Genomic DNA, 15,118 nt, shown 5'->3' on the forward strand with positions numbered 1-15,118 from the left:
AATCTCTCGAGCCGTACATTCCGATAAACACGCGAAACCCCGGATTTTTAGCGAGAACAGCGTCGACGTATTGTTATCCCCGAGCATAATCGGTGGAAATATTAATCCGTTGGGATTCCGTCTTCGAAACTGGAGAACAGTCGAAATCCCGGTTGTCGGGGCTATATTCCGCAGCTAACATACATGCCAGCCCAATAGCTGCGGCCGGCTACAGAATACAACCACCGGAGGCTGACTCGAAATCGAGAGGATAGAGAGCGGTTACCCATCTCGCCTCCTCTCTTTCCCGCGCCCTACCCGAGGAGGGAAACGGAGCGAGAGAGCGTAGGAGGTCAGCTTCAGCGGCCGGGCCGTTAATGTTTAGCGCAATCAGCGATAATGGCGGTCTATGGCGCGTTTAATCAAGGCAGTAGCCCGTTGCGGCTTGCGGTTCGAAAGCGGCCTGCCCCCACGGTGCAAAGGAAAGGGTCAGCGTATGTACAGCGGCCGTACGTGTGCGTCTCTGTTCCCGTGTATGCACGAAACGGGGAGCAACAGACCGGAGCTGTTGAAGAGAAAGAGGGAGAGAGACGCGTGGGGATGGTGAACAGGAGGGTTGAACATATCAGGTGGGCTTAGCGGTCTCTGCTGGCTCGGCCAGAGAGTGACCGCTATACAGGCGCACACCCGTTAGCTAGACGGGCACACGGACACCGGACACTGTCTAAAATTCGCGTCTGTGGCCGGGTTCGCGAACCAGGACTCTCTCCCTTTCCCTTTTTGGTGCACTCTCGTATCCTTCCTGGTCTCTCCCCTATGGTTTCCATGCTTGGTCTACCGGCACAGTACCGTGTACACGTGTGTACGTTGTCTTTTGCCGTAAGAGAAATAAAGGGAGAGTTTCTGCGCCTCGTCTCTGCCCCCTTTCTCGCTTGAAATAGAGAGCAGACTCGTGCTACGCTCGTGGTTGGAACGTGTCCGAGTGCATCCAGGTCTTCCATCGCGTTTTCGTGCATTCTTGCACCGCATCGTCGGTATCTCCGCCAGTGGAATAGCAATTGGCGCGCGATCGCCAGGGGCTCGAATCACCGCTGATACTTTGCGCGACGGTAATTGGATGATCGTCGATCGGGGTTCATTGCTGGCGATCGATTAACCGAAGCGAAAACCTGGCGTGTTTGTTAGCCGCGGTAGATTAGATGCCGCGCGTAGATACGTCGTCCCGTTTCTGTCGAGCAGAAAGGCAAGGATCATCCGGTGGCGGGTGTACGCGCGCATCTATCTTCGGCGAGTCTCTCGTCGAGGTCGAAATTTATCGACGATGCTATCATCGTCGCGACAGCATTAGCGGGCTCGAGGAACGTACGCGTAATCGATTATTTACGACAAATTGCGGGCTGTAATTTATTAGGAGTATCCCGGGGCCCGCGATAACGCGATTTTCTCTCGTCGGAAACCTATTTGGAGGCAGCAATCTCCTGGCAGCCAGCCCCTAGTTTCCTCTAATACCTGCCCCGGCACCGTCCCTCTTAATAGCCGTGGCAAGCCTCGTCGTTGTTATTGACTGCTTGCTACCGGCACTTTCGTCGGGCCACGCCGTGAGCGCAGAGCCCCCGAGCTTTCCCGCTCGTCTAATATCCTGAGTGCCGCTAATTTGCCCGGCGTAACCTACTGACACGCTGATCGATCATTGTGCCCCGCGCGGTGCCTCGATGCGGACCTGACGGCGGCCTCCCTTGGGAGGGCTACACGTATAGCTCGCGCCGTACGCTCGCGCTGGATCTCGTCGAAGACCGAGAGATGGAGCACAGCTGAGGGAGAGATTGCGAATTGTGCGAGTTCAGGGACATGGAGATGGGTAATTAGGTACTCGAGGGTAATCGGCCCTCCTCCGCTGTTAACCGCCTCCTGCGCTCGGTGATCTCGACGGTGACGATGCGCAGATTGCTGTCGCACGCTGCGTTAACTTCGCTCGCCTCGAATCGGACGCTGGTGCATGATCCGTTTGTTCATCGGCTCGACGATTGGGAAGCACGAATATTTAAATCGTTCTTGACAGATATTGATCTAGTTTGGGTATTCCTCGCGAGAATTAGAATCATAAATTTAGTTAAAAGTCTCCCATTTTTCATCCGTTTAAGGAAGAAACCAGTTCCTCGTTGCAAGTATCAAACGAACGAACCACGTCCCGGTTCAAAGGCCCCGGATCGAAGGCGGGCATTCCTCTGGGTCGATGATTGATGCACGCTCAGCGTGAGCCTCCTTTTTATCCCGTAGTAATATATCGATACATCCGGTCGACCGTGATTACTCATGGTTGCGCTCGAAAGAATGACCTGTCGCTGTCAATTCGCTGGGTGCTCGTTCTTCTTTATCTCCTGCCGCAGTCTGACAAGGCTGACAAGGGAATCAGAAGTGACTGATACCAGCCGATTTCGCGCAAGTGTTCCTTCGATCCACCTAAGAACTTACTTGTAAGGGAAAAATCAGCCCCCTTGTGCCTCTGTGAGTGCTTAGAAATCGAAAACGACGGAAGATATCAAAAAATGATCGTGATAACTGTGCTCGGTTCTCTTATCAGCGGAGTTGCAATGGAGTTCAGGTGGAACTTCCGAACGGTTCATAGCGAGCGATATACTCCGTTGTCCGATACTCGCGATGATATCGATATTTCCTCGAGCATGTTTTTTTTTCTCTCTCCTATCGCGAGAACCCGTTATCGGTTCTCGTTTCTTTATCTGGCGGAACAATAGCGAAATTGAATTCTTTCCATGGAATCTATGGTAAAGAGCGTACTGTGAAAAGAGCTTATCGACACCTAATAATTCTGTACGTGTCTGATAATCAATCGTTTTATCGGAATGTATTCTAGCAGAATTAGGTGAATTAAGTAATCAGAAAACTTACACGTGTCCAAAGAAGGGCTGCCTGCTAAAATACACTGCTCGCTCGGTTTACTGAGCCAACAAAAGAAAATCCTCTTAAATCTGATAACTCTATCTGCTCTGACGATTAGCCTGACCATGACTCTCGACTTTGTGGCTCTAAACGCCAAATCACACACGACAGAAAAGAACTTCAAATTTTTCCAAGGCTAGGTATTTCAGTTCGCGAGTCACGAAGTTTGTTGGCACAATGGGTCCATCGTATATCTCGTTTGTGGTAGCAGATCGTGTGCCATTTAACCGAAGTTAAGTAACGATGGACACCCGTTGTATCGAAGTACAACGTTGGGGGTCGAACACTCGAGTACGAAAGGGAGAGAGAGAGAGAGAGACAGAGGAAGGGGTGGAAAGCTCGAGTGCTGCCTCAGCACTCTAACGTTCAAACATCCAAACATCCCGATCTTTCGCCGTCTGTCAGGTCCTCAGCCTCGCCGCCATTCGTAGCTCGAGTGCCACTTATTCTCCTCCACCGTCTCTTTCTCCATCTGCTTCTCCGATCTCGTAGCAAGCCCACTTTACTTCCTCTTCCTTTCCTCCGCTGCGTTTTCCCTCCTCTTTGCACACGGGCGATACCAATGTCGCTGACTGATGCCAATGCTGGCTGGCACAGGTAACAATGAACGTTCCCTTTCTCCTCGCTTCACTCTGGTTCCCTATCTATTCTTTCGCCCTCACCCCCCTCGCAGTTCATTTTTGCCCCTGTCTGTACTTTTCGTTTCACTCTGTTTCATTCTCCGCCTATCTCTTTCTTTCAGTTCCACTTTGTATCCTCTATTCGTTCCTTCCCTTGCGTTTCGCTTTGCTTCCCTGTTTATCTTTTTCTCCACGTTTCCCTCCGTTACCATCACTATCTGTCCCTTTCTCTTCGCATCGCTGTGTACTCCTCTTCCCATTTTTATCTTTTTCTCCCCGTTTCACTCGGTTTCCCTTCCTATCCATCCCTTTTTCAACGTTTCTCTCTACTTTTTTTTACTCTATCTGTCCCACCCTTTCTGTTTCACTCTATTTCGCTCGGCTTTCCTCTTTATTTGTCCCTCTCGCTGCGAATTACTCTGTTCCCGTTCCTCTCTATCCCTTTCTCCCCGTTTCACTCTATTTCCCTCTCTATCAATCCCCGTCCCTGTATCTCGCTCTCCAGCTGGATCCCCCGGATTCAGATGTATATACAAAGGCACACGAATAGGGGGTGAGATGGAGGGAGAGAGGGAGGGAGAGAGAGAGACATGGAGGAGCATTCTCTGCGCAGCGACCACTCGAAGTCATCCCTCTCGTCGACGAGCAGCCACGATGAACCCCTGAATTGATTGCAGCCTGTTTACCCTCGAACATTCACACATAATGGCCGGTCCTCCTCTCGACGTTGTCGATTACCCTCTGTCTTCAAAGCTTAACCTCTCAGACTGTTCTAGAGCCATACGCGTAATCAGTCATCGATTTTCCACCCCTTTCCCGTTATTTTTCTTTTACTTTTTTCATAGGGGAACAACCACTACACGATGATTTTCTAAAGGTCAGATTTTTGCGGCGGTAGGAGGATTCTTTTTCCAATCGATATCAAAGGGTTATTCGAAAGTCTCCAAATCATCCCTAGATGCTTTACGATGTTTCCTTCTTCGTCATGTCGAGATCAACTAGGAATAATGAACTTTGCGGCTGAAGGGGCATCGGATTGCTAAAAATTCCGGCATGGCGGAAAAGGGTAGGCGGGAGTTAGCGCAGGGTCGCGTGGGACCAGCAATTATTCTGACCCGTAGCCTCGCGTCGTCGGGTCGTCACGTTGATCCATTGTCGCGGTTCAAACCGCGTTCGTAACAGCTGCAACTTTTGTTCCGACAACACGTTTACCAGCGCCAGCCCGGCATTATTCGTGGGCGTAGTCGACGTTACGCGAATCGTTGCCTATGCTGTACTATTTTTTCCATTCTTTTTTTTTTATTTCTCACCCCTATTCGGTCCGTCCATTCATGTACGCGCGACTGTCTCGACGTGTGTTACCTGGCCGCGCCATCGAGGTGACGCGCAACGGTGGGTGCGAGCGTGGGTGCAACGAAAATGCGGTTGGACCACGTGTGCACAGCGTCGAAAGCGCGAAACAAATAAAATTCCATCGAGGGGCAGCGATATCTGTGTTTTTCCCTCTGGCAAACCCAGCTCCGCGCCCCTGCCACCCCTACCGATCACGCTGCTCGCCCGCGTCCAACCCCTTCCTCTTTCTCTGTCGCGGTACAGCCAACACCGCGGAAAATTAACCGAACGACAATGGCCAGCTCTAATATTTATACGAGCAATTTTCGATGCGACTAGCCGCGCTACCCGCGTCGCGGGCCAGCACGCAATTCTCCCTATAAATCGCCGACGCGTATATTCGTCACGCATGACAACGCCGCCGAAACGACTGGTTTTTTTTCTGTCGAAAGGGGCGCTTTTGTTTTACCTTGCATCTGTTCCACGTTTTTTCTTCCCCCTCTGTTTTTTAAATTTGTAATCTACAAGGGGAGAACATACAGTGGTCGCGCGTTTGTTGTTTTTTTTCTCATTTTCGTGTCACCTAGATCCGCGCTTGAAACGAAGGCATCGACGCGCGCATCGAAAGTGTTCCCGAGTGTTAAGAACCGCGTGTAGCAGAGAAAATACGACTTGTCACGTTTTACTCCCCTTACAGTTCTCATTTAGCGGCGATCGCCGTGAGATTTCACGGTGCACGCGTTCTCAGGTGGAAATTCGATTCTCGAGGAACGGCAATTTTCATGGGTCGGGCACCGTAATTGATGGTTAAGAATGAAATATGCAACCGCGCTGGGAATATCAGAAGTTTTTTCGCGTTAAGTAATTGTGGGAATCTGTTGCGCGTTTACATACACGGATAGACGTTACTCGAACAGTTTCCTGAATAGATTGATCAGGCTTAATCGAGGCTGATGGAACGTCAGACGGGGTTTTAGAAATCGCGGAAAGTGAAATTGCCACGCTCGCTACTGCCGTTCAATATTTTCGCCGTTCTTCCTCCACTTGCATTTCCTTTTTGCATCTCGTTACCGATACGTCGACGCGTTACTTTCGCGATTACTTTCTACCGGTCTACGTGCACGCTAGCCGCATAACGAGACAGATAATAGATAATTAATCATTCGCGTCGCAATGCAACCGGTTATTATTCCGCGGCACGATGAATGCTAAAAATAAACTGATTAACGGGCTGATTAAATTCAGCTTCCGACACGGGAAACGAACGCGCACAATGAGTAATTAGTATCGCGCGAATATCGGACCCGCGCGTATTTATGACACGATTTTCTTCAATCGTTTGTCGGAAATGTGCCGCTCGACGCTTTGAACGCTCATGCGTGCCATATTTTATTTTATACCATTTTATACTAAAAAAGAGATATCGCGAATCGAATATCAGAATCGGTACGAGCAAAATACAGCGCGAGATTTGCTCGAGCGATTTCGAGAGAAGTTTCCTGCGCTCTGACCGTTCTTCGCCCCTTTACTTTTATTCCATTCGGAGAGCGAATCGAACAGAAATTCCCACATCGTACTAACAATTCATTTGTCCTTTCCGTAACGCGAGCGCGCGCTGTTAGCATAGAAGTTCGCAGTAGAACAGGCATTGGTTACAGAAAGCTAAATTGATTAAACCTAACTTTCGGTGCGGCAGACGAGCACAATGGCCGATGAGTTTTCAACGGATCCAGCATCCCCCTCGTTTTATCGTAAACCCGCTGTACAACTGTGCATCCGCGCGCGCCCATGCCCGCCATTCACTTTATCATTTCCATTCCAATTTAAAATTTCCCTGAAAAAAATTGTCCGCCTTTTTCCGTTACATCCGAACGACGCCGTACGGAATATTGAAAAGATAACACCCGCGTCCAATATTTGCCGGTAGCGGTTATTTAAAATATTCTGTTGTTTTAACGTGCACGCTCGAATTTTCATTAACCCTTTCGTTATATTTCTGACGAGCTCGAAATAACCAACGGTTGTTTAATACGGTACTTCGGCTCCATTGCGTTTCTAGTGATCGTTATTAGATTTGATTATACTTGGAATTAAAAGAGAAAGGGGGATATTAGAGAAGGGGCTGACACAGTTGTGAGTACGTTTTGATTTGATTGTTCCCGTTTGACTTTGCCCCGTATTGACATCGTTTTCTGTTGTCTTGGTTTCAATTCGGGTACGCTCGGTATTGGCCGCGTTTGGATTTGATTCCACTTAGAGTTGGCTATATCTTGACTGCCTCGCCGAATTGACAATCTTCCGAGCTCTCTAAACGCCGATTCGACTGCGCTTTCGAAACGGAAATATCGATGTCACTCATTGTTCGCGCATAATCCGCGTCTCCGCTTACTCTCGGCTCCTGCGATGTCCTGGTCGAACCGCGAGTGCCGCGTTTATTCGTTTCCACAAACCTCTCCCGCGATTCGATTAAATTTAACAATCGCCAGGGCGGGCAAACAGCGATGGACAATGAGTTTTGCACGTTGCAGCGGGCGTCTTAACGTCCACGGATGGCGAGAGACGGCGGTGTGGGTACGCGCACCAATGCAGAAGGCACGAGCGCACGAAAACGCCTCGTATACATCCGGCGCGGGTCCGCAAGCCGCGGAATATTGCAATCACGCGGACGTTAGCCGGGGCTTTATAGCGAGTGCAGCCAGTGTATAGGGGCTTACCAGAAACCAGGGGAGTTAGCCGAACACGCCGGTTTATTTGCTCGTGTAGCATAATACCGGCAAAGTCCGACGAGCAACTGCTGGTTTACTCGTTAGTGCGAGTAACGGGCCGTTTTACCGCCGCGCGTTCTCCCGCTTCTGCCAACTAAACCCTACCGCCCCCGATCCCGCGCGCACAACCCCTGTCCGCCGGCGTATCGAGCTAAACGTGCCACCGTTCCGGCAAACTTTCCGCCCCCGCTTATAACCGGCCCGCTGCTGTTGCTGACTCTTCAATTAAACATTCGGAAGTGCGTCACGTTGTATCTTCGCTGGTGGTGGTCGCGTGATTGCAGATGGAAACGGTTTCTTCCTCTTTGGGATGGTCGTTCGAGAGAGGGACTGCGATTCACGCTGGTTTCTTCGTTAAGGGATTTGGACGTTTTCTTCTGTGTTGGAATTTTCATGGATATTGAAAAGTGACGTAACGTGGATGAAATTGATTTGTAGTTTTCGGAGCGGGTGCATAAATGTAACGGCGGAAAAATTGCATACCGTTCGCGCGGTAATTGCGAGTAAATACTCCAATTGGTGTCGCGATCAAACCGCGGTGGTAAAACCGCGAAACGCGAACCGTTAAAATAAATTTATAGCGCGGATACTATTTCTGAGCACGGTTTACGATCCCCCGACGTTCTAGCCGCGTCCAACGCAAACAATCGTATACCACCGAAAATTTTGTTATCATCACCTTTGGGCGGTAAACGCCCACGCGTGTTTGCTCCCCGAAAGCGATAACAAATAACGCTTGGGCGAAACAAAATTCGCGTCAGCGCGCGAACGAAAAAAGACGCGAGCCAAACAAAATACCGGAGTGCGTCACGCGTGGCACCGCCGTGATCGCGGCTGATTATTTTTCCACCGTTCGAGAACCGCGAGCCCGCCTACCCTAGCGATTTGGAAAAAAACTCCTGCTTCTGACTCGAGTCATTCGGAAAAGATTTCGCGTGGGATAACGAACATTTTCGGGATACGAGCCTTATTTATAATACACTCGGCACTCTCGCGTGGGCTGTAACGACGCGCAATTTCGAGGCGCGGAAGATCGTAAAGAACACGCTAGTTACGAGTAAACTGTTTATCGAAGGCAATAACGCAGTACTTTTCGACGATGAAAGGCTTCGAATATACGAGGGCACGGAAAACCGGCTGGGTAAAATAATAGAGATGCCCAACGCTTGATGTATCAATGGTTCGTTGTTCGACATCTACTCGTTATTGTCCCAATTTTATACTCGGGACGTCTCTCAATTCTGCTCGCTCTATAAATATCAATCGTTTCCTTACGACTCTGCGTTCAGCCGGATTTATTTCACTTCGCCACGGTCGCCTGCGAAAGCCCTGAAAAAGGCCAACGAGCGAGGAGGAATCAGCGCGTCGACTCGATGCCAAAGGATCATCTTTTGCTACCGGGGAAGTCGGATCATCGAGATTCCTGGATCTCGTGCCCGTCACGGAACCGGGTGATATTAGATTATCCCCTGTGTGTATACCGTGCTCGCAGCGCGTGCACCACCGCTTGGGCGCAAGCGGAATGGAAGTAGGTGGCGGAAGAGCATTCGGTTCACGTCACCGTTTCACCGGCGGGGAATTTTATCGGCGGCACTTTGTCGCTTTGCATTTTCATGCCGCGAATGTTGCCGGCAGCTTTTAGAGGGGCGGCCGTGCGATACGCGCGCGGATATAGGAGGAGAACGCCTATTTCGACCCCCCGTTCTCGCGAACACACGCGCGGCCGTCAACGTGGAAAACCGAGAGTCGCGTGTAGGTGAGCGCAGCGGGGGTAGGCGAAGAGCCAGGCACTTTGCTAAAGCTTCTTGCGGCTTTCGCGATATTACCAGCCGCGCGCTGCTCCTCCTCGTCTCGGCATGTCATGACCCCGCGCTATGCGCCCTGGGAACGCCGACTAGCGAGACAGAGAGGGAGAGAGAGGGAGCGAGAGGAAAAACAGTCGAGCTGGGGGGTAGCTCGGGAGATTCTTGCACGTACTCTTGCATATCTGCGGTGCTGGAAGTATACCGCCGGCGGATCATCGATAGAACCGATGGGATCAGCCGTGGGAAGAATCTTTTATGATTTAATGCAGGTTGTACATACATACTCGGACTAGCGCGGGACTTGGTTTACGTTCGGAGCGCGCTCAGCGAAATTTTACTTAATCCTGTCCCTACCGCGAGCTTGTGAAATTTCGAAGTGTCTCGAGGGAGACGCGATTAAAATATCCAATATCCCCGCGAAATTGTTCATGTGAAAAGCTCCTGGAAGAAGTGGATCCGTTCGCAATCTCTCGGGCGGAAGCGTCTTTCACAGCGGAAAAGGGACACGTAGCCCGGTCAGGCTGGCAATCTTCGCGGTCCAATTTGGCCCCGGTAGGGAAAAATTCATTCCAGGCAAGGTTTTCATCTCGCCCGTGTGAAATCCGGGACAATGAGAGCTGCTAGCAGCACCGAAACTCCACCCCCTCGGCCCACGCCCGCCCTCGTCCCCCTTTTATTCCCTCCACCCTTTTCTTCGCGCGTTGCTAAAGCATCCGAACCATTCATTATTTCCTTGGTTACCTCGCCACCCGGGGAAAACTTCTTGGCAACGCAATTACGTCTTGCACTGTCCCCGTCTCGTTGCCCACACCCCACGCCTCCGATATCTCTTACCCTTTGCAAGCAATTGTTTCCATTCCCTTTCTCGGTTCTTCGAGCCTCCACCCTCGTTCTTTTTTTTTTTTTTTTTTTAAGTTTGAGGCTTGAAATTGTAGCAACGCCTTTGAAATTAACGCGAAACTTGTCTCCGTCGCTGGCAGCCAACGCGGAGATTTGAAATGGGAATTTCGCGCGTCATGAACTGGGGCAATGTAATTCGGAAAGAGATTTTGATTAACGGGATAACGAGGGATCTCTACCTATTTTTTGGTCAGAAACGGTACTACGTGGAACGTCAGGATGACGGATAAAAATTGCTGTCGAATAATACCAGTGATGGAACATAAAAATAATTCTTGTAGAGGGATGGTAATTTCTAAATCAAATTTTCAAAGAACCGAGAAAGCGTGGGACAGTATTACCAGATCGCTCGAGGATTCATCCACTTTAAAAAATCTGGTTTCGCAAGAGGAACCGACATGGCTTCCGCCTCGCATGTGTTTTATGAAACAGAAGCTTAGAAGATCTATATCCGAGTAGCTGAAAAACGAACGAATTACACTGGAATAGCAGAACGAAACGACTCGCCAATAATCTAATCCATTTTGCACAAGCGATTCCTCGCAATAGAAAGAACGATCTTTCGATCCTTAAATCAATTACAGATCGCGAAGAAACTGAACGGAATTAGAAAAGCTGTTCGATTTCCATTTTATCGCTCGAAATATCTACGCTCCAACGATACGAAGGTAATCGCATGCAGCGAGCAAAGAGGTCCAATTTGCCGCCAGTGAAACTGGTACGCGAATCTGGTGGCGGAAACAACGGGAACCGGTAACACGGTGCCTCGTCGATTCTCGTTCCGCCGCGGCGCCACGGTACAGCTCGTTCGCGGATGGCGCGACTCGTTCTGCCGTACGTTATAATTAGCGGTCTAATGACTAGCACTCAGGAGGGCGACGGGTAATTAAAACAACTCCCCGCGTTGCAGCCGCCTCCTTCTCCTCCTCCCTGGGCTGTCCTCCCTCGACGGGAGCGGCGGTTCTCCCCGGCGGTCGTTCGTCAGCACGCTCGAGAGAGGGAAACTTGGCAAGAATTTTAGTGGCCGCGATATTTCAATTAGCATCCGAGGCTCGTTTAAGCGGCAGTGAAAACGGCTGCTGGCAGCCGCCGGTGCTCGTGTTGCCGTTACCGTGAGACACTCCGACGACTACCGCGGTGGCTGAGGGCGAAACGGGGGTGAGGGCGGTCGCATTTACCGACGAGTTTGTACAGCTCGCATTTTACTCGTAAAATGAGTCGAGTCTCGCCGTTCGCGCAGCGTGCACCGTTTCGCGGGCTGACGGTGGTTTTGCTTCCTGTTGCGCGACGAATAGACTTGTTCCGTTTCCGGGGCGCTTCCTCCGCGCACGTGAACGTCTTGCGAACGCGTGAAAAGGCGACGGGCGCTGCTTAATGGCTCGCGCCACCCTCGAGCCGTCTTGCCACGGTAATTGGGGTAGCGAGGAGCCAAGTGCCGCGAGTTTCTATGGGCGCATCTTGGGGGTTTCAATCCTTTTTTCGCTCGCGATGTATGGAGAGAGATTCGAGGGTGGTTATTGAAATCGCGAGCTAATGGAAATTAGTTTGCGCACGTGTGCTGAACAGATTTGTAGGTAATGGATTGCGAAGCTTTGGTTTTCAGCGCAACCATCGCGCGATTCAGAAGTCACTGGTGTGTGTATGTTATGATAAATGTTGCAATCAACGTCAATTTCCCTCCTGACGAATTAATAGGATTGTAATACGTCGTATAATGAATCGATATCTAGAGTTGTGTGTATTTAGTAACAAATTAAATTTCTTTGATAAAAGTTCTTTGATACAACTGATCGCGAGTTGGCTCTGTAACGTTACAAAGATTTCCTGCAATTCCTTTAAGATGCACACGTACAACATTACTTGTTTCTACCTTTGATGGCAGAAAGGAATAATGTCTTTGCGCAACAAACGTAAAAACTTTATTAATACGACCGCGAGTCTCGATGCATTAATTATACGATTCTTTTGAAACGCATCGTTTATGTCTCATTATTATGTCATGCCGTATGTTCACGTAAAGTCATGCAGTCTTGACATTTCCATCTTTACGTACGACGAGGAGACACGAGTCGTCTAATAGAGCTTTTTAACTCCCTCGACCCCGTGATTTCGCGTAATCGTGAACGAACGTAAGCTCGCTCGGGCGCTTCTCAATTAACGGCACATCTTCGCGTAACTCGGCCGGGAGAATCGTCGATTTGTCGCGTCGTTAACACAAATTAACCCCGGCGAATTTCGCCAGGAACACCGGTGGAACGGGCGGCGCGTTCAATTATGCATTAATCGAATTATTATTCCCAATTACGCGGCGGCCTCATTAAAGTTGGAACCGATTAAAATTCGAGTCGGGTGAAACGCGACCAGCCTCGTGCAAAATTCAGAATATTCGATGCTCGAGGGACAACAACGGCCGCGAATCGAGTCGAGCCGAACGGGAAGTTGAATAAAAGCGGATGAATAGAAGAAGCGGCGCGGTAAAACACACGGATATAACGCGGCGACGGGTGAAATAGAAAGATGAATGAAAATTTCTGCCGGTCGTTCGTGTCTTTCCGCGCGTCGGGATCGGAACGAATTTAACGATCGAGGCTCACGGCTCGTCACCTGTCCGGAACAGTTGACGGTTTTCCGGTGGCCTCTCGTCGCGGCGCGCCACTTTTTCAGCTCGTCGAGCGGCCTTAATTTCCGGCCGAGGTGATGCTCAGATACAGGTAATGCCCGTTGGCATTGGTCGGGACGAAAATTGAGCCAAAGGAGGAGGAGGCAGAGGAGCCACGCTACCGCCGATTCAGCTTGGATTTAATTTAATCCCCGTCAGTCTGTTCTGGCCGGAGGGTGTCGTAAACACCCTCGACCGGTTATGCCGCACCTGCATCTGCACTCGTTTCCCTCGCAAGGGTGCGTTAAGCCAGCCCTCGCCTTATTTAACGATCCCGGCCGCAGCCAGCGGCTGCAGCTTCTCTCCGCTGTAATACACTGTCCTTTTGTCAGCGTTGTTGTGTATACTACGGTGATAAATAGGGGAGGAATACGCCCGGTTGAATGCGAGACAGAGGCATATTTCGGAGAGATTGTTCGCATCGGTTTTTCGCAGTCGATTCGGTTCTTTTGTTGCGGATATGTAATAATGGATAAAATTAGAATAAACCGGAATCCAAAACAGAGACTGTTGCGATAACGATATTTCGAGAAAACGGGAAATTCGCAGTGCGTCACTGATATCTTCGTATTTTCCATTTTCATCGAGAAACTATAAAGCCTATTTAATTACCCGGCGTGTGGAATACCTCTGAATACGCGTTATCACGCAAATGAGAGATAATAACAGTCAATTACCTGCACGCATGTCGCTGGATTGACGCGGGAACCGCGATACGCATAAATCACCGTTCGACAATCCAGCCGTGCTAAATGATCGATCGAGAAACCGAGCGGACTCAATAAAACTCGAATTAAGTAACACTCGGCTGTTCGATACGAGCCGTATCTCTGTATCGGATAATGTGGCGAGAAAGGAAAAGTGGAGCGAGGTTGACGGCGGGGGTAGGGGGTCGTCGATTGAAAGGACAATCGTTATCCGAGTTCAATTACGGGGGAGCACCGCTTGTCGATCGGCTGTGAAAGCGATTTATCGTTTAATAAGGACCGTTCTCCTTTCTGTTTTCAGACAGAGATAGCGAAGAGGTTAAACGCCATAATTGCTCAGATCCTGCCGTTCCTCTCCCAGGAACATCAACAACAAGTCGCTACTGCTGTTGACAGAGCCAAACAAGTGACCATGACCGAGCTCAACGCCATTATCGGGGTGAGTGCACGCCAATGGAAGATAAATTACTCGACGTGATGCAGAAGCGTGTGTACCGTGCCACGAGCGTGTACACACGCGTACAGTATCGTTCGTAAGTTTAATCGGCCGCTGGAATATTGCGGGGGATGAGAAATTTCGGATGGAACCATGCGGTTCCGATTAAATTCCAGTTAGATCGATGATACGTGTGTAACATTACGCAAACGATACCCGATATTTTTTCAAACGTTCGTAATTTCACTAGAAATTTCAGTTCTCGATTTGTCGAATTCTGTACAATGTTATACCATGCACTACATGCATGTCGCGTTACGTGTTGTTTGTATTTACCACCGCTGACTAGCACCAGCCAGCATCGGTACTGTTACTAGCGTTAAACCGAGAAATTAAATATTAAACCTGCTCGATGGAACGAAAACCAAACACAGCCGAGCAATCGAAATTGAAACGTTCCCGCCGTTTTTCTAAGGCGAAATCAATTTCGCGTTCGCCACCCCGCGCGCTCCCTCCTTCACCCGTGAATCGATATGCCGTTGAACGTGATTTGTAGGGGTTGGGCGTTCCTATTTTTTTTTTTTTTTTTTACGCTACCGGTTGTTACTTTCATTGCGCGGAGTTATCGAAACGCTGGGTAGATAAATTTTTAAATTGAAAACGATCGAGGGGTGCGAAACGACCGCGGCGCGAAATTTGTTGCGCGCGAGACGGATAGTATTGTTCGTTGCAATTACGGGTTTTATTAATCAGTGACCGTCGACGTATCGCTCGAGATTTCAACGCTCATCGATTAGTCGCTGGTTAACAGGCTAAAATTGTTAATCCACAATTTTTCAGCGGGCCGTGATTCGCATCGATAAATAAATTCCCATCGATCATTCGAGCACCGCAAACATTTTCCCGTGAATTTCGCGCGGAACGCAATTAACTTCCGGAAAAAGGCAAACGAGTAAT

At 49.7% G+C, this 15,118-nt stretch overlaps 1 protein-coding gene across 5 annotated transcripts in view; it reads left to right on the forward strand.

Moving 5' to 3' along the window:
* Positions 1 to 15,118, forward strand: part of LOC143422389 (protein groucho) — a 113,366-nt gene that overhangs the window by 60,739 nt on the left and 37,509 nt on the right. For all 5 annotated transcript variants that reach the window (XM_076892978.1, XM_076892979.1, XM_076892981.1 and 2 more), the window contains one exon: positions 14,027 to 14,164. In XM_076892978.1, the coding sequence (XP_076749093.1) occupies positions 14,027 to 14,164 (138 nt within the window). The remainder of the gene's footprint in view (positions 1 to 14,026; positions 14,165 to 15,118) is intronic.

This window comes from Xylocopa sonorina, chromosome 3 (assembly GCF_050948175.1).
Source record: "Xylocopa sonorina isolate GNS202 chromosome 3, iyXylSono1_principal, whole genome shotgun sequence".
NCBI lineage: Eukaryota > Metazoa > Arthropoda > Insecta > Hymenoptera > Apidae > Xylocopa > Xylocopa sonorina.